Source organism: Tasmannia lanceolata, unplaced genomic scaffold (genome assembly GCF_043159265.1).
Source record: "Tasmannia lanceolata isolate RefF3 unplaced genomic scaffold, GAP_Taslan_0.1 ptg000044l, whole genome shotgun sequence".
In the NCBI taxonomy this organism is placed as follows: domain Eukaryota; kingdom Viridiplantae; phylum Streptophyta; class Magnoliopsida; order Canellales; family Winteraceae; genus Tasmannia; species Tasmannia lanceolata.
Genome location: NW_027518721.1, coordinates 19,942,445 through 19,968,060, shown reverse-complemented (window position 1 = coordinate 19,968,060; position 25,616 = coordinate 19,942,445). Strand labels below are relative to the sequence as shown.

The 25,616-nt window shown below is 40.1% G+C and overlaps 3 protein-coding genes across 9 annotated transcripts; 1 reads left to right on the top strand and 2 right to left on the bottom strand.

The window, feature by feature from the left end:
* Positions 1 to 921: 921 nt before the first annotated feature.
* On the bottom strand, positions 922 to 1,493 carry LOC143863402 (uncharacterized). Its single transcript, XM_077374067.1, has 2 exons — positions 1,448 to 1,493; positions 922 to 1,355 (listed from the first exon to the last, which is right to left on the bottom strand). The coding sequence occupies exons 1-2, from the start codon at positions 1,491 to 1,493 to the stop codon at positions 922 to 924; spliced, it is 480 nt and encodes a 159-aa protein (XP_077230182.1).
* A 1,002-nt stretch (positions 1,494 to 2,495) lies between these two features.
* On the bottom strand, positions 2,496 to 17,632 carry LOC143863470 (secoisolariciresinol dehydrogenase-like). 7 transcript variants are annotated; one of them, XM_077374136.1, is made up of 4 exons: positions 17,401 to 17,629; positions 16,005 to 16,122; positions 5,441 to 5,525; positions 2,496 to 3,442 (listed from the first exon to the last, which is right to left on the bottom strand). In XM_077374136.1, the coding sequence occupies exons 3-4, from the start codon at positions 5,476 to 5,478 to the stop codon at positions 2,653 to 2,655; spliced, it is 828 nt and encodes a 275-aa protein (XP_077230251.1). In that variant the 5' UTR covers positions 5,479 to 5,525; positions 16,005 to 16,122; positions 17,401 to 17,629; the 3' UTR covers positions 2,496 to 2,652. The 7 variants fall into 7 exon arrangements, with proteins under 7 accessions (XP_077230251.1, XP_077230249.1, XP_077230252.1 ...); XM_077374134.1 differs by lacking the exon at positions 16,005 to 16,122 and having other exon boundaries at positions 17,401 to 17,628; XM_077374137.1 differs by lacking the exons at positions 16,005 to 16,122; positions 17,401 to 17,629 and adding an exon at positions 10,907 to 10,976.
* Positions 17,633 to 23,783: 6,151 nt separating this feature from the next.
* LOC143863401 (uncharacterized) lies at positions 23,784 to 24,470 on the top strand. Its single transcript, XM_077374066.1, has one exon. The coding sequence runs from the start codon at positions 23,784 to 23,786 to the stop codon at positions 24,468 to 24,470; it is 687 nt and encodes a 228-aa protein (XP_077230181.1).
* The last annotated feature ends 1,146 nt before the right edge of the window (positions 24,471 to 25,616 follow it).

The window sequence follows — 25,616 nt, the reverse complement described above, 5'->3', positions numbered from 1 at the left end:
TTTAGTCTCATAGGTTTGTCCAACACTCCAATACTACCGTCAGGTGATCCTAACAAGAACCACTGTTAGAAAGACCAAGGGTAAAAGACGAGCCCATAGACCAATATGATCCCTCAGGTCAAAGGACATGTAAAAGATCCTGTCTGATAGAATAACCTTACTATCTTCTGTCCACAAGCTATTCTAATGTGATCATGTTCAGTATGCAATCTCATTGCTGCACCCACTCTTCTTGCTTAGGGTCCACTACCCTAGTGATTGAAAAAAGCCACTCCATGACATGTGGATGTAGGTAAGGCTGGTGTTAGTTGTATACAGGTGGAGATGTCCAATCTCGACTCCAATTAGGAACCTTTAAGGTCTGAAAAAAACTGGAATTCCATATCTCCTTGCTCTCTGGGATATGTGATTAATAGGATTCCTACTTTGCCCCCTAAGGACAAATATGTGTAAAACAAATAAGCACATCTCACATATTAAATTTAAATAATACCCAAGAATGTCATGAAATGAAATTTTTATTGATTAATAAGCAAAGTACATTGGTTTTTAGGACACTAACTCTAACATGTTTAGATTAGATCACAGATCTTACCTCAAATTGATCTTCTCAGTCTCTTGAAAAGTCCTTGGTGGCTCCCGGCTATTCTTCACACATTCTCTTCCAAAGTTTAGGGTTTCTACTATGAAAAGATAACATAACATGAGTATTTTTTTTTTTGATGAGTAAGCTGGGGTTAGGCAAGACCCCCACCAGATATAATTAACCAAAAAAGACAATTACAATCTACGGGGGCTCAAAAGCCAACAAACTGGGAACATGCTCTCACACATAACAAAAATAACAAGAAGGCATAATAGTGGAATTAATCCCCCAACAGAGACCGCACCAAATCAAGAGAACCCTGCCCATAGGAAGAATTACAACCGAGTGTATATGGCTCCCATAGAGTCCAAAGCCATGAGGTCAAGGAGGGGAGGGGCAGATTCAGTGTTCAGGTCATCTCCATTAACACCACAATCCGGCTTGGATAAGAAATCTGCAACAGAGTTAGCTTCACGCCAAATGTGACTTATGCACCATGAATTTGTCTCAGCTAAACCTTTATAGATCTTGGCAAGGGTTGGAATCCGTTTCCAAGGGCATTTAAATTTTTTGAGGACAACATTTACAGCAACGAGTGAGTCAGATTCCACCCAGATGTTGGTCAAGTTGTGATTTCTTGCAAGCAGGAGGCCATGGAGGATTGCTTGTAATTCTAGAAGGTGGATGCTTCCAGTGTGAACCTTTAGAGAGAATATCTTGATGCTTCTACCTTCGTGATTCCTTATAACCCCTCCCACCCCTGCATTATCTGCAGTAAGGGAGGCGTCAGTGTTAATTCTGACAGATCCAATGGGGGGCTTTTCCAGGTACAGTGTTTCTAAACTTTATGAGCCCTGAAACATGGAAGGTTGAATAGTCTGGCACAATCGACATTCTGAGGATCCATGGGGTCATCTCTCTTGAGGGCAATGAGTTTGATTTTGACTTCTTGGATGATATTTTGAAGGACCCGATGCTTGTGGATGCTTTGCTTGCCATGAGTTCTGTTGTTTCTCTCATATCAGATATTGTAGATTGTAGCTTGAAACAAAAGCTTTACTGCAATGCTAAGCTGCCCTTTGTCTCCAAACTGATCTCTAACCAGTCTACATCTTCAGCAACACCTTTACTTCTTCTTCTAATATTGAGTTTCCTCTAAATGGTTTCCCAAATCCATTTGGAGTATGAGCATTGGAAAAACAAGTGATTTATGCTTTCAGACCCATGAATGCACAGGGGGCAGAAAGGGGAAGCCTGGATCCCAAATTTAATTAGCCTATTAGAAGTGAGGAGCCTTCCCCACATTGCCAGCCAACAAGTGAAGGCATGTCTGGGAATAGCACCAGAGAACCACACAACAGAGCTCCATGGAGGCTTTGGTTTCTTTAGCCTAACAGAGTTCCAGGCACTTTTAATCCAGAATTCACCATTTTCATTCGGTTTCCAAATAGGGAGGTTTTCTTCTCCCAGATTTAGAATCCCTTTGTCAATGATGTCTTTTAGAGATTTCATATGGGGGAGATGGAGAATCAGGTTTCTCCTTAATGAAGGAGATCCATGACAGTTGCATTACTGTTGATACATTCGGATAGGGATCTATCAGAGGACAAGTTTGAATTTTAAGCAAATGAGTATTTATAGTCATGTAAGGAGCCCTAATCTGAATTTTAAGTAAATCGACAGGAATACCCTTTTTCTTAAGAATAATTACTGTAGGTATATTTCAATCATGTAGTAGCTAATCAATACTGAATCTTAAGACTTCATGCTGGTAACATGGCAATGAAAAGGTTCAGCCATGGATTCTTCAAGTGTAATCAAAGATATTAACTTCATGCATAACAGAATTCTGCTGATCCCACATAATACTGTTTTTAACAGAAATAGCCTTAAATGTTAACACGAGAGGAAGAGAAAGAGAGAATAGCGCCCCCCTTTTTATCAAAAACCGAGTCACCCTTACATTCCATCGTGCAACATCCAAGAAGGAAAAAGGTCACTAAAAGAGAAACAAAATAAAAGCCTAGAACAACACTACCGGATTCAAAATTAACCAACAAGCAACACTATAAATCTGGGGATTTGAACATATCAAACGATGGATTTCCAACGGAAAATCCCCCATCTATTACAAGGTTGAGTCCACTCACATACTTGGAATCATCACTCCCTAAATAAAGAACAGCTTGACCAACATCCTCCGCTTTCAAATAAACACCCTTAAGGTTAGCAAAAGAACTCATGGCCTTCTCAAACACTTCTCCTTGAAGCCCAACAAAACTCTCAGCCAAAGGGGTTGTAAGTGCATAAGGAGACACACAATTCACCCTAACACCAAACTGCCCTAGCTCCGCCGCCGCATTCCTTGTTAGCCCTAACACTGCGTGCTTCGAGCACGTGTACGCGTGCGAGGCTGCGGCACCCAAGATCGAGCTAACACTCGCAGTACTTATGATGCTGCCTTGTCGGGCCGGGATCATGACACGGGCCGCGTGCTTTGTGCCCAAAAAGACGCCCGTTATATTGATACTAAGAACTCTTTCGAAGTCCGCCTTCTCGACTCTGAGGATGGAGGGCTTGTTTGGGTCCGCGATGCCGGCATTGTTGAACATTATGTCGAGCTTTCCATACTTGGCGACAGCGCCGTCCACAGCATTTTGGACGTCGGCTTCATTTGTAACGTCGCAATGGATGAATGTGGAGACTTCATGGCCCATGTCTTTGCAGACTGAGTGGCCCAATTCGTCTTGGATGTCGGCAATTACAACTTTGGCGCCATGACGAGTGAACAATTTAGCCGTGTGTTCTCCGATGCCGCTCGCACCGCCGGTGATCAATGCAACCTTACCTTCTAGCCTACAAAACATGGCCATAAGATGTGAAACATGTCGAAGTATAAATGATTAAATAACACCTACTCTAACGGCTTACGCTTCTGGATTAATTGGTTGTTTCACAAGTTATCATAGCGCAATTGTCTCACGACAGGTCCTTGGTTTTAAACCCAAACAAGTTATATTAAAAATCCACATGTACAAGCAACGCAAAAGAGGGGTCACATGTGCCACGCCTATGGCCAACCCAAAAAAAGAGGGGCCACATGTAAGAGGTGTTGAACTATAAATGATTAAATGACACCAACTCTAACAACTTAAGCTTCTGGGGTACTTGGTTGTTTCACAAAATAAGCTTCTGTTTTATTATATGGTATCACTGTGATACAATGATCCTAAGCCATTGATTTCAAAGATGTTTTACAAGGTAGAACTTACTTAAAAGGAAAATAATCTGTACAAGAGATGAGGATTAATTGCTGCAAACCATCTGGTAACCAAAGGCCCTTTTAATCAATGGAAGTAACTTGGAACTACAGGGCCTCTTTGCATGCCACCAAAATTGGTTTATTAATTAAATATTACTTGCAAATCGGGTTTGAAAGCTTCTTTGGGAGTCGTTAATCATATCATGTCTAAAACCATTGCAATAGTTATTTGCAAATAATCATATTTAATACTGCATAAATTTATAATCTCTTAGATCTTATTGCTCATACTGGGAACCAATATCGTTCCTATGGTGGTAGTAGTTTATACTCTTTTATATCTAATACTGAATACAAAAATTCAGTGATATAAGATAGGGAAATGATATCTGCGCCAAGGTGTTTCGATAAACAAGCGCTCCACTTGTTTGTCGTGTAGTATTTAAAGGTTTTAATTTTCGAGAACAGTAATATCCTCTGAAATCCCTTTAAATACTACACGACAAACAAGTGGAGCGCTTGTTTATCGAAACACCTTGGCGCAGATATCATTTTCTATAAGATATAAGAGAGTACTTTCTTAGAAAACGTTGGGTGGTCCCAACAACCGTTGACTCTAGTGTTGCAATGGCAATGATACTAAAGAAAGATTCATTCATGGAGACTCAGGCCTAGCAATGAAACCTAATGCAATAGAAACACGTACGAGTTCTAAGTAAGGACAAAGAGTCGGACAGAGGAAATAGTACCACATGGATAAGGGTAATGGGCAGAGGTGATGGACATCATATATCTGATAATTAATATTTTCTAATACATATAAAATGCTGCCACTAACGACATTAATTATTAGAGCTCAACTGTAGTAAAAATACAAATAGTTTTTAGAGGTATTGAAAGAGACCTTTTGCTATAAAATGTCTTTTTCTCATTATAGGCTGATAGCAAGTGTACAAGTCGCTTGTGACCAAAAAAAAAAAAGGCCATCTTTGACACTGGCTATCTACCAAAAACTAAAAGAAGTGAAAAAAGAAAAGAAATATTGGTCAATTACTCAGGCACACTAGAACACGGTGGGAACACATGAATTGAGTTTGACTAGCGAGAGCCCAGCAGATGAATGTTCCCAATCACAATGAAGTAACCTTTTCTGTTATATGGTAAAGGGCTTATGTCCTACAAAAGGGCATCGAGGGGCATTTTTTGGAAACCTCTATAGATTGTATGGTTGGGATCATCCAATAGAAATGATTTTTGGGCACAACCTATTTAAGCTGCGGCCCATTAAATAGACGGTTTGGATCATCCTATGGTGTAGGCTATATATACAGTACTTTTTTGAAAAATACTGGATTCTACTAGCTTACACCATATAATTTTGAGTCCAACAATCAAATTTGGACTTCGAAACGGCTCGGATCGTCCTAATTTTGAGTCTTAAAAGAGATAGTAGGACTCAATTTTACTTTTAATTTTGAGTCCAATAATCAGTTAATTTTGAGTCCAACAATCAGGTTTAAGACTCACAATCGGTTCTCAAAATCCAAAACAAACAAAGGATGAAAGAGGTGTAAATTAGCATGGAGACATACCTTCTTGCAACGGAGGAGAGAATGGAGGTGCTTCCCATGGCTGAGGCTTAGTCAGGAATCCGTTGCCAATGACTCAATGAGCTCTCTGATGTAGAGGAGAAGAGAAGATATAATAAGACTGTTGGTATGTATGAAGACAGGCTATGATATATTAAGATGGCACCTTACACGCCATTGACTACATCGATAGCGTTCCTTTGTCACGTTCTAAGATATAATACAATTACATAAAATTATATAAAAAACTATGTATTCCGTAGTTCCCAATGCGTTTGCTAGGGGAAAGAGAATCATTTTAATTGGATTCGTGCATCCTAAGCAGCAGCATTTTGTTTTCTCTCTCTGATGGCATCTTCACAGGTACTTGTAGACTTGGATTTAGCATCTTTATGGCAGATTCTTACATATAAAAACAAAACAAAGTATGTGATAAGTTTTGCCCTTTTCTAAAAAAAAACGCCAAATTAAAGCCATTTCAGGCACCTCCTTTGCATGCGATGACAGCCACATGTTTTACTTTTTGGCTGATTTTTGTCTTATTCATTGATGTGGCTGTCATCACTTACAAAAGAAGGGTGTGAAATGGCTATCTGCGAAAGTGGCCCTCCTAAACGTAGTTAATGGAACTTTCTAGTTGGACTAGTTGCAGACCCGTGCGATGCACAGGGCGGGCAAAAAATGATTGTTTTATAACTTATTTTTAGAAAAAAGAAAAGAAAGAATAAACGTCCATAAGGAAGATATATTTGTAAAAATAGAAACTAGAAATGATACCAACTGTCACGGGCCAAATATTTGAGCAACGGAATAACCCGTGCGGCGCCCCAACATGTACGAATGCTAGGGCCAGCCTTCAATCGTGCAAGCCTTTAAAGGCCCTGCACGCCAACACCCCTTGATGCTTCAAATGTGCACACAAACTCTAAGCTGTTCAACAGGCTACCTGGCTCAGATCTTGACATGCGCTTCTAGATACCCACACTCATGATCAGCTTGCATCACGAGTACATCGAACATAAGGCCTTGGGGCCTAATGCAAAGTCCATCGAGTACGAGGCATGACGATGCCACGCACCAATCCGCCAAGCACTAGGGCTTGGTCATCCAAGGAGCAAGATGCCCCATGGACTGATCCGCAAGGTGTACACCTCGCGAGGGCAACCGAAGTCGCCCCGGCACGAACCCATGGAAGACCTAGAGAATGGCCTACCCACGAGACGTACCGCGGTGCAGAGGGGCAAACAGTATAAGTAGCCCCCTGCACCGGTCCGCCGCGCAATGCATGTGGGAACCCAACCCAACATGCACTGTCTTTGGCCCCCATCCTCAACCAAAGAAACTGGAGCATCCCTATGGATAGCTCGCAGTCCGCACCCAAAGCTCCCTTAGGGCACGCCTACGAGTTGAAGTATGATTTCCTACTGTGTGCAACAGATGCACAAGCAAGTCCTCTTGCAACCCATGAGGAAGCCACCAAGGCTCCTGCCCACACCTGCTGGGCCTAACGGGGGAGAAGTCACAAGTCACAGGGTCACCTCCTCCTATAGTGTTTGGCCAACCAACCCCCTTAACCACCAGTGGCGACCAAAGGTGCTATAAACAACGCATTTTCAAGACGCAACGAGACGAGACGAGATGGATTTTAATACCGGTTGTGTCCTGAACTGTTTCCCCGTGACACTCCCCCACCTGATAACGTCGACGCCCTCGTCGACACTGAACGCTCTGTGAAGCTCAGTTCCACAATAACAATGACTTCTCAATCTTGAAAACAGCTGCCACTGGTACTTCGACAATCAGCGTATTCTGACTTCTACTGCATACCACACTGCCTCAAGTTCTGCCAATCACTGCATTATAGCTCTGCTGGAGTTATCTTCAACAACGATGGTTTTCTCGGACTCCATCAAACTAGGCGAAGGTTTTCTGACGGTGCCTACAAACGCTGTGGATGACGTGCCATCACTTTCGGCACGGAAGGTTATGGCTCACCTACAACCGGATGACGTGCCACCACTTTCGGCACGGAAGGTTTTGGCTCACCTACAACCGGATAACACGCCATCACTTTCGGCATGGAAGGTTTTGGCTCACCTACAACCGGATAACGTGCCATCACTTTCGGCACGGAAGGTTTTGGCTCACCTACAACCGGATAACGTGCCATCACTTTCGGCACGGAAGGTTTTGGCTTACTTACAACCGGATAACGTGCCATCACTTTCGGCATGGAAGGTTTTGGCTCACCTACAACCGGGTAGCGTGCCATCACTTTCGGCACGGAAGGTTTTGGCTCACCTACAACCGGTTAACGTGCCAACACTTTCGGCACGGAAGATTTTGGCTCACCTACAACCGGTGATGATGGTTCTGAGCACTCCACCAAACTCCATGAGGGCAGAGCGACCAAACTTGAATCCTTTCTTCAAGCAACTCTCAAGTTCCTCCTCAGCTACACTCGAGCTTCCTCTGGAGTGGTCTTCCGAAATGGCCAACTTGCACCGCTTCGTCTCTCCCTGAATGTGCCACCACTTCTGGCACAGCACCTGCCTTACTTTCGGCCAAGTGCAGCACTTGCCACCCGCAAAGTGCAAGCCAACCACGGAGTCCAAAAGCACTCCCAAGCAAAGAGACCACCACATCGGTCTCGCCTCCTCCTGAGGCCAAGAATCCCCTGTTGGGATCAATCAACGCGACGCTTAGTCTTGCCTGCTTCTGTTCAACACTATAGAACTTGATTTGAACAATCAACCCATATGCCACAAATGGTCTCCTTGGGCACTTGCGGCTAGTACTCACACTGCAAGAAACACACAAACATACCATGTCGTCCCAGACCAACACAGTCTGCCCATATGCCATCTGAGCTCACCACACTGTCCCATATCAGCACAGCAAACCCATTATCAAATCTAAGCGGCCTTGGCGTTCGTTCCAAGGTCTTTCTGAGAAGAGCATCACGCATGCTCGATTGTAATTGTGAACTGCCATAAAAGTAATTCAGTCATTGACCAGCTCTTCATCCTGAGCATGTGTGCTAATTTGTCAAACTGGTTATGCCATCACACTGAGCAAGCAAATTCACTTCGATGAGCGCTTTGGTGCCGACACGTTCAACACCTCATCTGATAGGGGAAGGCTTATGCCAGCAGCCAACCCTTTTTTCATAGCAAGCCCTTAAGGCCATATGCTAACCCATCAATGTTAATCAGCACTGCAACGGAGCATTCACAACTCCCCAACTGCCACTTCCGATCTCACACATCGGTGGGTCACTGAAAGATGAAGATAATGCCCAAATTAGGAAGAAAATAACAATTAAAAATAAATATAAAGCAAAAATAAAAAAAGCAGCCGAAACTTTAAACCCAAAATAGAAAGAAATCAAAAACATAAAAAAAAGGCCAAGTTGGGAAGAAATTAACAATAAAAATAAAGCCAAAATGAAATGAATAAAAATACAGCCAAATCTTAAAGCCCCAAATAAAAATAAATTAAAAAATTAAAACTAAAGCCCAAATTAGGGAGAAATTAACAATATAAATATAAAATCCAAAATAAAATTCACTAAATTCACAAAAGAAAATAGCATGATGCCTTTACCCACCTTATTGCCAAACAAATCACACACCAATATTTTCAAGGGGTTTGAAAATTAGAAGAAGAAAACAAAATCCATTGAATCCATTTTTTATCTTTGAGATATATCCTTTCTATTCATACATGTTTTGTTTTTCTGAAAAAAATGTCATTACACAAATTTCCATAACCTTGTTTGTGTTTTTTCTCAATTATTAATTAAAATGCTTTTTGGTGGCTTCTGCTAATAACATTGTTAATCCACAAAGCATTGATTTTGAAAACCATAAAGAAAAATTGATATCTATAGAAAAAATGAAGGCCGCCAAGTGGTTATAGAATTCAGTACCTCCATTCTGTAATAGTACATATAAATATGCTCGGACAAATAGAAGCGCAGGCAATGTAATAGGTTCCAAAACTCTTATTTCTTAACATTGGATTGTGAAGACTCTGGTTTCTCTATTGCAACCACATATGATTCATGCTCAATATAATTTTCTCCATTTGAGTAAGAATATACCAATTATTTCAAAATTATTAATTTTTTACCCTACAAAAGAACAATTACAATATATTGAAAGATGAAGGCAGCAGAGCAGTTATACATATAGCTTGATCTGGGTGTCAAAATGGATGGCCGGATTTTAATCCAAGGACAATAGCTAAAATGCAAAATAATTTGCAATCGTCGCAAGAAGAGTGCTCTAATTTGGGAGGCACCAACAAAGATGTAGGAAGTAAAAGCGCAGATTCGGTAAGAGGGGAAAAACAGTTGCATGTGGTTTTTGATTTTCAAAGCTGAGCAACTCATAAGATTTCATTGAAATAACAACAAAAGCTTAATTCATTGTTGGGATTTGATGAATTAGGCAAGACTTTCTGTTGATCATTTGATCTATCTGGGTAAACCATGATAACATGAAGCTCTTCCCTGCCCTGACAACAAATGGCATTAGAAAAAAAACTACATCAAACTCCAAATACAGATGCAATGAATCAGAAGGGATGTAAAACAATGTGGAGATTTAGATATCTACTTGGTCTTTTGGCTATATTTTTTAGCTATGTTTCCATGTTTAGTGCTAGGAAGGAACATATAGAATTCCAGGGCTATTAAAATTAAAATGGAGCTCAAAATAGCATGGAGCGAGGAGGAATAACATGCTCAAATTCCAAAATAAACAGTGGGATAAAATGAGCAAAGAAATTATAAAGATGATCAAGCAAAAACATAAAAAACAAAGTAAAAAAAAATCAACTCAAAGAAAGGGGTAAGGAGGAAAAAAGAAAGTTATTGTTGCTTTAATCATAAGTTCCATATCAGGTCCAACGATCCTATAGAAAAACAAACATGAAGCAAGTAAAAAAAATGAAAATATATAATTCCCATTGCCAAAAAATAACACAAGAGAAGAGGAGAAAAAAGGTGCTGCAACTTAAATCGGCTGGAAGGAAGAAATGATCCAGCTTTATTCAGCCGGAAACCATCTTCACTGAACTCGTACAAAAGATTATCTTGCAATCTACCAACTAATCTTTCACAACCCAACCGAAAACCTAACAACAGCCCATCATAAAGCAGGGGAAGAAAATAATATTACTACTTTTAATATCACCAAAATTGTACGTTTACCCTTGTTGCAAAAACAAAATGAATGAAACATTTTGTGGGGCAAAATGCATAGCTCAATTTGTTTAATGGGGAGATTTTAGTTCTATTTGCAACCCATAAAAAACTACTTATGAGAGCACGGTTTGTGGTTTTTTTTTTTTTTTTTTGTAGAGTTTACAACATAGAGTTGATACTAAACCCATGGTAGAAACAAAACTGAATCCCAAAGGACACATAAACAATAAGACAAAAAGACAAGAAATAAAATGGACCTGGGAAATCTGAATGGTTTTCTGCTTCCCGGCTTGCCAACAATGATGGTGGTGGTGTTATTTTCTACCAGATAAGAATGGAAGTAAGGTATTTGAAGAGGGAGAGGATTTGCCTCTGCTTGCCACGGCACTAAAACCCTAGTCTGAGTGAAAATAGTAACAATCAGAAAGAAACCCACGAATGATGGAAACCCATAATCAAAGAGGATTTATTGGGATTATTATGGAAACGTTACCACTTAATTGGTTGTGTGTTATTGGAAACGTTAGCTGTTAATTGATCTTTAGCTGTTATTGGAAACGTTACCACTTAATTGGTTGTGTGTTATTGGAAACGTTACCACTTAATTAGTTGATGTTAATTGCGATGTAGGCGAGAATGAGATGTGTTGGCCAAGACGCCCCTAATTGAGCGTTAATTGTGATTTTAAAAAAAACGTCAAATTAAAGCCATTTCACGCCCCTCCTTTACATGTGATGACAGCCACATGTTGACTTTTTGGCAGATTTTGTCTTATTTATTGATGTGGCTGTCATCACTTACAAAGGAAGGGTGTGAAATGGCTTTCTGCGAAGGTGCCCCCCCCCCCCCCCCCCCCCCCCCTAAACGAAGTTAATGGAACTTTCTAGTTAGATGGGAACCTCTTTGGTACTAGGGCCATATTTGGAAACTGGCCATGAATTTGTTTTCATGAAAAATTTAGTTTCACTGGCAGAGAGATTTAAGAGGGCACAAAATCACATATGAGTAGAGGGTGAGAAAGCCTGAAGAAAAAAAAAAGGAATAAAAACACTCCACTCAAAATATGATTGATTATTTATTATTTTATTTTTTTAGAAACTTTTCACCCTCTACTCATTGGTGCCCTCTCAAATCTCTCCTTCTCCCAACTACCCTACCCCTAGCTCATCGGGTTCGGGCTGAGCCCAGCCCAAGTTGCACCCCTAATTTTTCCCAAAAGAGCATTTTCCCTTTTTGAATAATGCCAAGTGAACGTATTTATACAAAAGAGTACTTAACACTTAAAACACCATTCAAATGAAACTTATGTGAATCTTTTTCTTAAAACTTAAGATTGAATCTATGTCACACCCTGACCCTACTGTATAAATTTTGTTAGGTTCTAGGTCTTCCCACCCTCCCCGATTTTGTTTTCCAGCATCACTAATTGTGCCTGACCCACTTCGAAGGCCCGTCCCTTAGAGATTCTGAAAATGTGTCTACACAGGGAGAGGGGGAATCCACATATATAGCCCAACAACCTTTCCTCCCTTTCCGATGTGGGATCTCACAATCTAATAAAACATGTGAGATTATAAATCCTTAAAACTCATTATTCTAATCATTTGTGAAATAATTTTACTACTTGGGCACTGCTCATTTAAGATTATGTCAAACGATTGTGAGTGCCAACCCGTTTATGGGGCCCACAATTACGCTTAAATTTGAGTCCAATAATCAGTTGTCATAATCTTAAACAAACAGGCCCTTGTACATTAACCCTTCCTCCCAAACCTACTATGATTCTACTCTTTCCATACACATATTGTTCACTTATAATGAGTTATTATATACATCATCTTAATTTTATGATGCTTCCCACACGCTTCATATATACTTTTTAAAGCCTTTTGCTTCCCAATTTTCTCTCTTTTAAACCCATTGATTACCGCTTCTCCTTCAGCTTCCCGCGTCACTTCTCGCACTCACTTCCCATTTGGCAACTATACTATGTATCCACTACTATAGTAGGTAGGACACAGTGGTGCATCCAAACTGACCCAAAAGGTTTTTAACAGGTCCATGAGCTTGTGGAATGTAGAAGCAGTTTCCGTAACTCAGGCTCACCAAAGTGGCTTGAGCTAATACTGTTAAAAAATAACCCCAAAAAAAATAAAAATCTCTAGATCTCATCCAATCACATCATTTTAGAGTTTGGTTCCATTCAGTTAATAGAATCTACCCTATTTGGGAAAAAATCATATATAAATCATTCCCATTTTTCGATTACGTTTGTTACAAGCCTTAATATATAGTCTCTATCTCTTAAACTACTAAACCTTACATTAGGACAAGGCCCCATAACTGCTGCTTGAAGGTTCACAACCTTAAAGCAAGCTGGGAAACAGATGACCATCTAACGAAAGCTAAAAACAACATCAAGAAGCATGGGAAGTGTACATACCAAACGCTGGATTGACAATAGTGTAACCTCCATCAACTACAAGGTTGTGCCCACTTACATACCTCGATTCATCACTCCCTAAATAAAGAGCAGCTTCAGCAATATCTCTTGGCTTCAACACTTCCCCTTTCAGGTTAGAATAAACATTCTTATAAGTCTCACCATCTTCATCAATCTCTAACTTGAAGGGATCCTTAGTCAAAGGAGTTGCTATTACATATGGGGATATGCAATTCACTCGAATGCCGAACTGCCCAAGCTCAACAGTGGCATTCTTCATGAGACCCACCACTGCGTGCTTCGAGCATGTGTAGGCATGAGAGGCTGCCCCACCAGAGATAGAGCAAACGCTAGCTGTGCTAATTATGCTTCCACGGCGAGCTGGGACCATGACACGGGCCGCATTCTTGATGCCCAAGAAGACGCCAGTTATGTTGACGCTAAGGACCCTCTCAAAGTTGTACTTTTCATTGTCAAGGATGTTTGTCTTGAGTTCGTCAACAATGCCTGCATTGTTGAACATGATGTCGAGCTTCCCGTACTTTGTAATGGCACTTTTGATGGCATTTTGGATGGCATCTTCATCTCTGACATCGCAATGGATGAAGGAGGAGTCTTTAGGGCCGAGTTCTTGGCAAACTGAGTGGCCTAGATCGTCTTGAATGTCAGCAATGATGATTTTGGCACCATGGTGATGAAATAGTTTAGCAGTGCTCTCGCCGATGCCGCTTGCGCCTCCAGTAATCAGTGCTACCTTACCTTCCAATCTAAGAGAAGTGTGACGAATCATCAAATTCTGGAGATGCATATGATCGGAGTAGAATATGCAAGGAGAAAAATAAAATGAAGTATAGAAATAGGAATTAATTAGGCAAGTCAAGCCAGTTAAGGTTGTCTTACAGACTTTATTTTCCGATTTATGCAGGTGGCTGCAAGGAAATAAAGTCTCGAAGATACATGCTAAAGTGTGATCGAGGGTATATATATGCCTTTGCAAGGACAATGACCCTGGACAAGATCCTCATAGTGGACTACCTGCGCAATCGACATGTATGGATCATATGTTATTGTGCGCTATGTGTAGAGGCAGGGGGACAATTGACCATATGTTCCTGGATTGGAAAACAACTAGGTATGTGGAACAAAATTTTATGTTGATTCAACATATCATGGGTATTTCCAGCTAAGATATAAGAGCTCTTGGAAAGTTGGTCATTGGTTCCATGGCATAGAAAAGGCAAAATCATATGGGATGTGATACTATTAGCGGTCATTTGGGTGTTATGGAGAGAGAGAAATGCCAGGGTGTTTAGAGGCTTTGTGAAAATTCCTACTTCATGTACATCAAGATAATTGCACTAATCATTGCTTCGGTTAGATCTTTGATTAGTAAGAGGTGTACAATAGTAGGGAGGTAAGGCCGGTCATCTCACAGGTTTGGGAGCTTGCAGCAGTTTCTTCAAATTGAACTTTGATAGTTCAAGTTTGGATAATCCTGGGCTGACAAGAGTAGGTGGGTTGTTAAGTGATGGAAGTGGAGTTACATATGGGCTTTCATAGAAATAAGAATGCCCAAAGTGGAGTCACATAGGAATCGCCGATGTCAATGAGGCTAGGATCAAAGCGCGGTACACGAAGGAATAAGAATGATACACCAGGACATTCTAGATGAGGTGTCGCTGAATGTGATAAAATGGTTGAAGGGTAACCCATCCCATCCTTGGTGGTTTGGAAGATCGATTTATGAGTGAGTGGATAGAGTGGAGAGAGCTGCAATCTAATTTCATCATGTTAGAAGATCAGATCAATAGTGAGGCCGATAGGCTAGCTAGGGAGGGTGCCTCTAGAGCAGAGTTGGTAGTCTTCGACTTTCTCTCCCCGTGATGTATTGTTATTTTGTGGTGCTTTCTTTTCTCTTCTAGCTTGTATTTCTTGGATCATCTCGATTGCTGGGGCCTCCCGTGTATTTTTTTTTCTTCCCACTGTTCATGTTACTCTTTGCCATTTATAAAAATGCCTACAACTATCGATATAGGGCTGCACCCCAAGTTCAACACAAATCTAGAATCATCGGCTACTCTAAAGACTTTTGAATGAGACACTAAACATTCTTTTTATAGAAAATAAAAATTCATGAATACACCCTTTCACCTAAACATTTAAAATAACTATTTTTTGAATAATAAAAATAACCTTTGGGGGTATAAGAAGGGGAATCTTATTGTAAATTTTATAGCTCATATTATTTTTATGTTATATGGGATTTGCTAGCATCCATCGCAAAAGGCATTTCACGGATGGGCTGTTGCATGTGAGAAAAGCCACTCAGGTTCACTTTTCAGCAGATTTTGTCTTCATTCACGAGGTGGCTGCTCTCACATGCAACAGCCTACCAGCCTATTCGTGAAATGCCTTTTGCGATCGAAGCTAGCAAATCCCATGTTATATTGTAGGCATTTGCTAGCGTCCATCGCAGAAGGCTTTTCGCGGATGGTCTGTTGCATCTGACAGCAGCCACAGAGGCTCACTTTTCAGCAGATTTTGTCTTCATTCACTCGGTGGCTGTGTCAGATGCAACAAACCATCCGCGAAAAGCCTTCTGCGATGGACACTAGCAAATCCCTATATTGTATGTCCTATTTGTTAAATTGAATCACCACTTAGAGTTGCACTGCAATGGTACTATTTAATTAAAGATGACAGGACTCAGGAGGCTCTCCATATGCCAAAATGCAAGGACTTATATGATCTAAGATATGACTTGCAGAGAAGGTGATATTTGATCCAACAGCAGCTTCTTAAAAAGTGCACTGCTGTTGGATCAAATATCAAGGGTGTACCACTTTCATGGTACTTGACTGTCGGGCACCATATAAAACTGTGATTTGCAATAACAATTTGAGAAAATGTACCTTAGCCATCTTATAAACCACCCATTTTACCTACATGACCTCCTCTCAATGTAAATCAAGAGGATGAGAAGGCCCAATGCCAATCAAGAGAGTAATTGATAGGCCCCATAGAGATGATCTGCACTAGAGATAATGAGATGAACTGAAGACGTCCACATTGACTTAGGAAAAACAAAGACAGACCCGCACAAAACACACATCAGGATACACTTAGGTTGTGTTAGGACTACCAGAATCTGCATGCGTCTTATTTCGAGTATGCCTGATTCAGGCGTTTAATTGGTTCCAAAAAATGAAAGTAATACCGAGGCAGAATCAAAGGGAGAAAATGATGGAATCAGTTTCCCACCGTAAGAAGTGGGATTCTAATTCTACCCCAGTCAAAATGAGACTTTTATTGGAAATTTCTGAATATTATATATAGGGGGAAATGTTTTCTGCGCGATATCTCAGATAAGTTATCTGAGCAAGAGCTCAAAAAATCATGTGGGCCCACATTGTTTGGATGATCCAAAGCATTCATTTGATAGGCCCTTACATAGACGGGGTGTGCCCAAAAAATCAGCTCCATAGGATCATCCTAACCCTTCGATTTTTGGAGGTTAAAAATAGACAGATTTGTGGAGGTTTATACCCATCCACTTTAACCTCCACAAATCGAAGGGTTGGGATAATCCTCTGGAGCAGATTTTTTGTGCACACTCTATCTATCTTTGGACTATCCAAATAAATGCTTCGGATCATCCAAACAATGTGGGCCCATATGTTTTTTTGAGCTCTTGCCCAGATAACTTATATGAGGTATCGAGCAGAAAACGTTTCCCATATATAGGGTGTAGAAACAGGGTGGTCTCTCATTTTGAGCTCTTGCTTACTGTTTATGCGTTCAAGAGTGCAGAAACAAGGTGGTCCCACATTTTGGGGGATCCAAAGCATTCATTTGATGGGCCCTATCATAGATAGGGTGTCCACAAAAAATCAGCTCCATTTGATCATCCTAACCCTTCATTTGTGGAGGGAACTGGGTAGATTTGTGGACAAACAGTATCCGCTCATTTTCCCTCCACAAATGGAAGGGAAGGGTTAAGATGATCCAATGGAGCAGATTTTTGGTACACACCATCGAATCTCCTCCATAAAGTGCAGTCAAACCCCGATGCTCATCAGCATAGCACAACTTATGCCCCAACCAATGGATCCTCTATCTCTTTCCATCGCGTATAAAGTTATTTAAATATATACTTATCTCTAGTATCGATCCAATGACAAAAATGGATTCTCAATTTTCTAAAATGGAAATCTTATGGGTTAAAAAAAATAAAAATCCACAGAAGGTGTATCAACAAAGAAAATATGTGCAAATTGTTGTAAAATAGGTTTAGGGGGGGGGAAATACCTCTTGGCAACCGTAGAGAGAAGGGATAGGCTTCCCATGAGCTGGTGCAAAATCTGGACACAAATAGGTTACAATGGAGAGATATTTATACTGATATCATTTGGCATGTTTTTCTTGATTCCGGAGGGGCTGCTGTTATCATATTGCGTGTTTTAGTAGAAAGGAAGATAATGGATTATGGCATCTATGGGTATGACGCAATTTTTGCGTGCGAGTTTAGTTCTTACGTTTCTGCTTTCACTATCTTGATGGCTTTGAAAGGCCCTTTTCATTTTAGATTGTATTTGTGACAACCTATTGTGGGCCCCAAACAGATTATTGGGGCCCAGAATCAATTTTCCCAATCTAAAACAAACAAAAGCCTAAGATGAACGATTCCTTTTGTCTGCCATTTCCAAGTCAAGTGGAAAACTTGTATTTTGTATAAGGTTTAATCTAATGCATTGCTAGCATAATGAGAAATGAGAGAATATGAGTTGTATCACTAGGTGTTCAATATTTTTAAACCATTACGAGTGCTCTTTTGGTCACATGGTGGCTTTTGAGTGTGTAATTGTGCTTACTCGACTACTTCCTAAAGTTTCATCCTAAATTTCGATATAATTTGCATGTATTACAGGCGTTAATTCATTTTTTAAAACTAATTAAATACCGAAATTGAGCAAAATTGGAATACGATGCCGATTCTAGTGCCTGATTTCATCAATCCAAACACACCCTAAGGTGGTTTTTTGGGGCAATCCTAAAACAAGCATGTCCGTTAATGGATGTGATCGAGTCCGTTAATAGGCACCTTACACCTTCGTTTAATTTTTTATAATGGTTTACCAGATAGGCTCCCGATTAAACACATATGACACCATGTGTGACCCAACATTTATGTTTAGGATTGACCATAAACCTGATCATCTATGTAAGTAGAGTCTTTTCAATGAGAATTTATATGATGGGCGGCCGTGAAAACATGTGAAGTCTAAAAAAGTATGTACGGCCCACGTTTTCTTTTCAATAATGCTGCTTGGATAATGATCCCCATCGCTATTCTTTTTTCTTTTGCACTTTCCCAGTTTTGTTTTGTATGGGGAGGGTTGCATTGACTATATCGATAGCGTTCCTTTGTCATGTTCCAAGTCATTTTCTCTATCTGATGGCATCTTGACGGTACTAATGACAGCCACATGTTAACTTTTTGGTACATTTTGTCTTATTCATTGATGTGGCTGTCATCACTTACAAAGGAAGGGTGTCAGATGGCTTTCTGCGAAAGTGCCGCCCTAAACGTAGTTAATGGAAAGCTTTCTAGTTAGATGGGAACCTCTTTGGTACTAGGGCCATGTTTGGCACCTATCCATGAATTTTTTTTTCATGAAAAATTTAGTTTCACTGGCAGAGAGATTTGAGAGGGCAGAAATCAGTAGAGGGTGAGACAGCCTGAAAAAAAGAAAAAGGAATAAATAAACTCCATATGATTGATTATTTATTTATTTTTTAGAAACTTTTCACCCTCTACTCATTGGTATCTTCTCAAATCTCTGCTTCTCCCAACTACCCTACCCTATATCTAGATCTGGCAAACGCGACCCGTGCCCGGGGTCGACCCGACCCACCCGCAAATTTGCGTGCACGGGTCTGAGTTTTAGTGATAAATAAAACATAACATACAAACCAATCAGAAAGATATAAGATAGAGTTTTTATGAGCCAATTAAAATAAATCCAAATAAGTTATCCTTTGAAATTTTAATGAAGTTAGGTGGTCCCCAGCAGAGTCGCCAGTTTGTGGGACCCAATCCTGTAAGAGGAGCGCTGCCCGCCTCCCTCTCTTGGTCTCTCGTACCCACGCGAATGGCGTGTGCTTTTTATTATTGATTTAATTCATCTTTTTCGTGAACTTGGGATCACTAAAGCAATCCGAATTTCACGCAAAAGAGAATGACAGAGTCGCCGCCTAGATGAGAGATCTAGGACCTATAAGTGACCATCAATCAATATTCGTTACCTGATTATGAGAATGGAAGGTATGGGGAATTACCACCGCATGCACCATTTTTGTCTGATAATCCGGTCTTCAATTTCAAAAGTTAACTCTCTTGAATTTCTTTTAAATGACTTATTTAACTCTATATTAATGTGTGAACTATGTGACAAGCATCCTAAAATCTAATTTCAATGTAATCCCTAATGTATATCTTGATTTTCTTAATTTGTTTGAATCTACCAGCTTACACCATATAATTTTGAGTCCAATAATCAAATTTGGACTTCGAAACTGCTTTGATCATCCTAATTTTGAGTCTTAAAACTGATTGGTGGACTCAATTTTACTTTTAATTTTGAGTCCAATAATCAGTTAATTTTGAGTCCAACAATCAGGTTTAAGACTTTTGGTATCTATGAAAACAGGCTATGATAGATTAAGATGCCACTAAGTAATAGGCACCTTACACCTTCGTTTAATTTTTTATTCTTTTTGGCTTTAGCAATTTGATTTAGATTAGTTTGAGGGATAGTGCCTCTCTAAAAGCTTTTTTAATGGAAAATGCTAGAACCACAATCACCTATGGGAAAGAGCAGAGGATCACTTTATGGGCCCATGTGTGCCAAGTGGATGTGATCGAGTCCGTTAATCTGATCGCCCAATGAAAAGGCGAACCAATGCCTCTGGCCCCACCTTAAGCGAATTATCCTAGGTTGTTAATCTATTAGGCCTTTTTTAGGGTTTCACCAAGAGAGCATAAAACATTGATCTTTGTAGGCCATAATCATAAGAATGTGATGTCTGTTTGATCTGTGACCAAGACCATTTGTGTTATCTTATAATGGTTTACCAGATAGGCTCCCGATTAAACACATATGACACCATGTGTGACCCAACATTTATGTTTAGGAATGACCATAAACCTGATCATCTATGTAAGTAGAGTCTTTTCAAGGAGAATTTATATGATGGGCGGCCGTGAAAACACGTGAAGTCTAAAAAAAAGTATGTACGGCCCACGTTTTCTTTTCAATAATGCTGCTTGGATAATGATCCCCATCGCTATTCTTTTTTCTTTTGCACTTTCCCAGTTTTGTTTTGTATGGGGAGGGTTGCATTGACTATATCGATAGCGTTCCTTTGTCATGTTCCAAGTCATTTTCTCTATCTGATGGCATCTTGACGGTACTAATGACAGCCACATGTTAACTTTTTGGTATATTTTGTCTTATTCATTGGTGTGGCTGTCATCACTTACAAAGGAAGGGTGTCAAATGGCTTACTGCGAAGGTGCCCCTCCCTAAACGTAGTTAATGGAAAGCTTTCTAGTTAGATGAGAACCTCTTTGGTACTAGGGCCATGTTTGGCAACTGTCCATGAATTTTTTTTTCATGAAAAATTTAGTTTCACTGGCAGAGAGATTTGAGAGGGCACAAATCAGTAGAGGGTGAGACAGCCTGAAAAAAAAAAAGAAAGGAGAAAAAGGAATAAATAAACTCCATATGATTGATTATTTATTTATTTTTTAGAAACTTTTCACCCTCTACTCATGTCCTCTCAAATCTCTCCTTCTCCCAACTACCCTACCCTATATCTAGATCTGGCAAACGCGACCTGAGCCCGGGGGTCGACCCGACCCACCCGCAAATTTGCAGGCACGGGTCTGAGTTTTAGTGACCCGCCATAACTAACCCGCGGGTGACCCAACCCGCAAAAACACGGGTCGGGTCGGCTCAACCCACGGGCACCCGCACCGAACGAACGGTCTAGATCATAGTAATCTAACTCATCGCTCTTCTTTTTCTTGTCCGAGAGTGCTTATCTGGTTTTCTGCCACATTTAGTTTGTCACGACTGTTCAAACTTCAACCCGAGATTATCAACCCTAACCCAACCCAAACTGAGCCTCGGATTGAGGATGGTCAACCGTAACCCAACCTGCCTCCAAATCGGGTTGGTTTGGGTTTGGGTTGGGTTCGGGTTGAGTCAAGTTCATCTCGGGTCAAATAGAAAAATACAAGGGAAAACAACATAATCCTAGAAAAACATGAGAAAACTAGAGGACAGAGGTCAGCTTCAGGTCGGTTCGAGTCGCCAAGGCCTCAACCCCAACCTAACCCGAAATTAAATCGGGTTGGCTTTTCCCTACCCTAACTCAACCCAACCCAACCCGAGAAAATGCCAACCCAACCCGATCCAAAATCTGGTTGAACCCATCGGGTTCGGTTGAGCCCGACCCAAGTTGCACCCCCAAGTGAGTGGGCCTAATTTGATTACAATGAGGCCACCCATACCAACGAGTAAGGGGGTCAATGAACGGTCCGATGTACTATCCAAATCAAAACTTAAATTGGCTGCGGATTATCCATTGTGTATTGGTACAGGTGTTCAGGGAACATATTTTCCAAAGTAGGAAAATCGAGCATTTTCGTCCCCTGAAGATTGGGACGATTAAGAAGAAGGGAATGGTATTTCTTCGTTAGGATCTTCCAACTCTTTAGATACACTATTAAAATGGGCTTAACGGTAACATGAAAAACAAAAGTAATGAACAATACCTTTAAGAAAATCTCACCTTAGAAGATGATTCCTTTCAAACGAAACTGATTACAAAAACTCGGGTGTTGCCGAAGAACGATTACAAATCCCGGTACTGCTGGAATTTGGATCTACGAACTATCATAGCAACAAACTAAGACAAAACAATCAGATAAAGATAAATTAAGACAGTTGTTGTTTGATGTGAGTGATGCAGCCTCCTTCTTATAGCAACTCGTTGTGGCGGTTATTCCCTACAATAACTTCCTTTTTTGAAATTTGAATGGCACTTGCACCGGTGCTTGTAACTTACAAAAGCCACAACCACCGCTTTTATTTTTCACACCACTTGTAACTTCATGTATGAAAATAATTGCCGCCAAATATCTGATGGAGAATTTCAAAATGGGTGTAAACAGACAAGATCTAGACACATTACCAGGATCCATGGACACATTTCAGATCCTTTTCATAGGATCCAAAATTATATTGATTGGAACCGGACAAACAACAATAGCCCGTAGGATAGTCCTAAATCCGATTTGTTTTACTATTTTTCAAAAATACCCTTCAATTTTTTAAAACTTTGATCAAGGGTTATTTTAATAAAAATAAACTATATGCACTTTTTTTCCAAACGATTCCCCCATTTTCACTATTTTGTCATTCATCTTTCTCAAGTCTCAAGTCTCAAGTCTCAAGTCTCAAGTCACCGGCCCCTTCTTTTCCTTTCTTAACCATTGACATGAGAATTTTAACTGTGTATACTATACGCAGGGACAGAGGCAGCCCCACTCCCCCCTGAAAATTTTGGGATCGATTTTACCGTATATTTGAATTTCACATTTGTCCTTTGCCCACTTAAATTTCTCGTTTTTTCGTGAAGAGAGGCAATGCCCTTTTGGAACTTTCTATGATATTTTCGCAAATGACCGACCCTACTTCCACGGGCAAGAAACACGATCTTCCACTATGAGAAAACAATATACGAGGATTACAATGGATTAAAACCCAAACCCGCAACCCTTTCCTTGTTTCTCTCAACCCAAGACCGTACTAGAGAATAGGGAAGAAAACCCAAAGAGAACAACCTTCTCTCTCTCTCTCTCTCTCTCTCTCTCTCTCTCTCTCTCTCTTCACAAGGTAGACAACAAACCTCACGCCTCTCACACACCCTTGGTCGTATGAGAGATGACTTATATCAAGGTATTGCCCAAACCCTATTAAGAGGACACTTTCTGTTTTGGTTTCCAATCACGAAAGCAAACATACTCTATAGGAAACAAGGCAACTTTCATTCTTGCCTTCCCCTTCCCACCGAGTGTTGGGAAATAGGGCAACTTTCCCAACAAAAGACATACATACATATTCGACTACAAGATTATACCCACTCACACACCTCGAATCATGACTCCCCAAATAAATGTTGGAAATTTAATCGTGACCACTTGATCTTGATCATCTATCCACTTGACTTTCTTGGCTTGGAAGACAAGACTTGACCACATTGGAAATCTCCTTTGTGGCATTTAATGGCCTAGGAACTATGTTTTGTGTTTTGGAATTGTGCTAGTCATTTACTTTTCATGTAATAGTGTGTTAGTGGTGCTTAGGAAAGCTAATAGTAATTAAGAAAAGTTAATTTCGGATTTGTAATGAGGGTTAAGATTTAGACCTTGTATTTTCTTTATTTGTAAGTTCTTTTAGTGAAATTTGAAGGGTTTTGAGTAATACATCAACTTGGGTTACTTTCTTTGTGTGTTTGACATCAAGAGAACAATCTTCTTCTCTTGAAACTCATATTCTCCATCCAACCTCGTTGGTTTCATTCCAACAAAGTGGTCTCAGAGCGTAGGTTGAAAGTTGATCATGGCTTCCAATATGTTGCAACCTCAACTTCTTCGATTCAATGGCAAGAACTACAACCAATGGAGCATTCAAATGAAGGTGTTGTATGGATCTCAAGATCTATGGGATATTGTTGAGACTGGCGTTGAAGAACCGGAGGATCAAGCGGCTCTCACTCCGCAACAACTCAATGAGTTGAAAGACAATCGGAAGAAAGACAATAAGGCTTTGTTCTTTATCTATCAAGCGGTGGATGAAGTCATCTTTGAACGAATTTCATCGGTGACTGCGGCAAAAGAAGCGTGGGATACACTCTATACATCATACAAAGGAGAAGACAAAGTAAAGTTGGTAAAATTACAAACCCTTAGATGTGACTTTGATGCATTAAGGATGAAAGATTTCGAATCGGTTGAAGATTTTTACAATCATGTTATTTCTCTTGTGAATCAATTGAGAATAAATGGTGAAGATATTCAAGATCGAAGGATTGTGGAGAAAATACTTAGAAGTTTGACTCGAAAATTTGAGTATATTGTTGTTGTGATTGAAGAATCAAAGGATTTAGCTACTTTATCCTTAGAAAGTTTATTGGGATCGCTCCAATCCCATGAACTACGAATGAAGCAATTTGATTCTTCTCCTCTAGAACAAGCTTTTCAAACTCAAGTCTCTTTTAGGGGTGATTCTAGAGGAAGAGGAAGATGAAGAAATTCTTTTCGTGGAAGAGGGAGAAATGGTGGAGAAAGAAATCAAGAATATGAAAAAGATGAGAGTGGTTCTTCTACAAGAGAAAGAGGGAGAGGAAGACCTCTATCCCAAATTCAATGCTATCATTGTCAAAAGTTTGGTCATACCATGAAGTATTGTAGGAAGAAGATTACGGAAGAAAGCAAGAAAGACTCCACCTTCATGCATGAGAAAGAAGAAAGTAAAGATGAAGACACACTTTTTCTTGCTTGTAATGTGCAAGAAGTGGCTCTTGAAGAGACGTGGTATCTTGATAGTGGTTGTAGTAACCACATGACGGGCAACAAAGGCGTATTTGCAAAGTTGGATGAATCTCTCCAAAGTGAAGTTCTAACGGGTGATGACAAGAGGCTTTCCATAAGGGGAAGTGGTGATATTCTTGTTCAAACAAAGAAAGGCGTCAAGCGCATCTCCAATGTTTTCTATGTTCCCGGTCTAAAGCACAATCTCTTGAGTGTTGGGCAACTTCTAATGAAAGGGCACGATGTTCATTTCAAGGAAGATGTATGTGAAATCAAAGACAAGAATCATGTTCTTATAGCCAAGGTGAGAATGACTCAAAACAAGATGTTTCCTCTAAAGTTTCAAAGTGAAGCTTTTCCTTGCTTCAACACTATTGTCAAAGATATGTCATGGCTATGGCATCTTCGCTATGGTCACTTGAGCTTTAGCACTTTATCTCTTATGAACAAGAAGCATATGGTGAGAGGCATGCCGAACATCGACCACCAAGATCAAGTGTGTGAAGGATGTGCACTTGGAAAGCATCAAATAGACTCTTTTCCCATTGGAAAGGCATGAAGGGCATCAAATCCTCTTGAGCTAGTGCATTCGGATTTATGCGGGCCTATGCAAACAAAATCAATTGGAGGTAATTGATATTTTCTCACCTTCATTGATGATTATAGTAGAAAGACATGGGTTTATTTTTTTAAAGAAAAATCGAAAAATCTTTGGATGCTTTAAAATTTTCAAGAGCTTGGTTGAAAAGCAAAGTGGTTTCATGTTGAAAACTCTGCGTTCCGATAGAGGTGATGAATATGTTTCTCATAAGTTTGAGAATTTCTTGAAAGAGAATGGGATTCGGCATCAACTTACCACTCA

Coding starts and splice junctions, on each gene's coding strand:
- LOC143863402 (XM_077374067.1), bottom strand. CDS start 1,493: ATGGATCCTCAGAATGTCGATTGTGCCAGACTATTCAACCTTCCAT. Junction 1,356..1,447: donor CAGACTATTCAACCTTCCAT/GTTTCAGGGCTC, acceptor CCCTTACTGCAG/ATAATGCAGGGGTGGGAGGG.
- LOC143863470 (XM_077374133.1), bottom strand. CDS start 17,438: ATGGGAAGCCTATCCCTTCTCTCTACGGTTGCCAAGAG. Junction 13,860..17,400: donor CTCTCTACGGTTGCCAAGAG/GTATTTCCCCCC, acceptor CACTTCTCTTAG/ATTGGAAGGTAAGGTAGCAC.
- LOC143863401 (XM_077374066.1), top strand. CDS start 23,784: ATGGCTTCCAATATGTTGCAACCTCAACTTCTTCGATTCAATGGCAAG.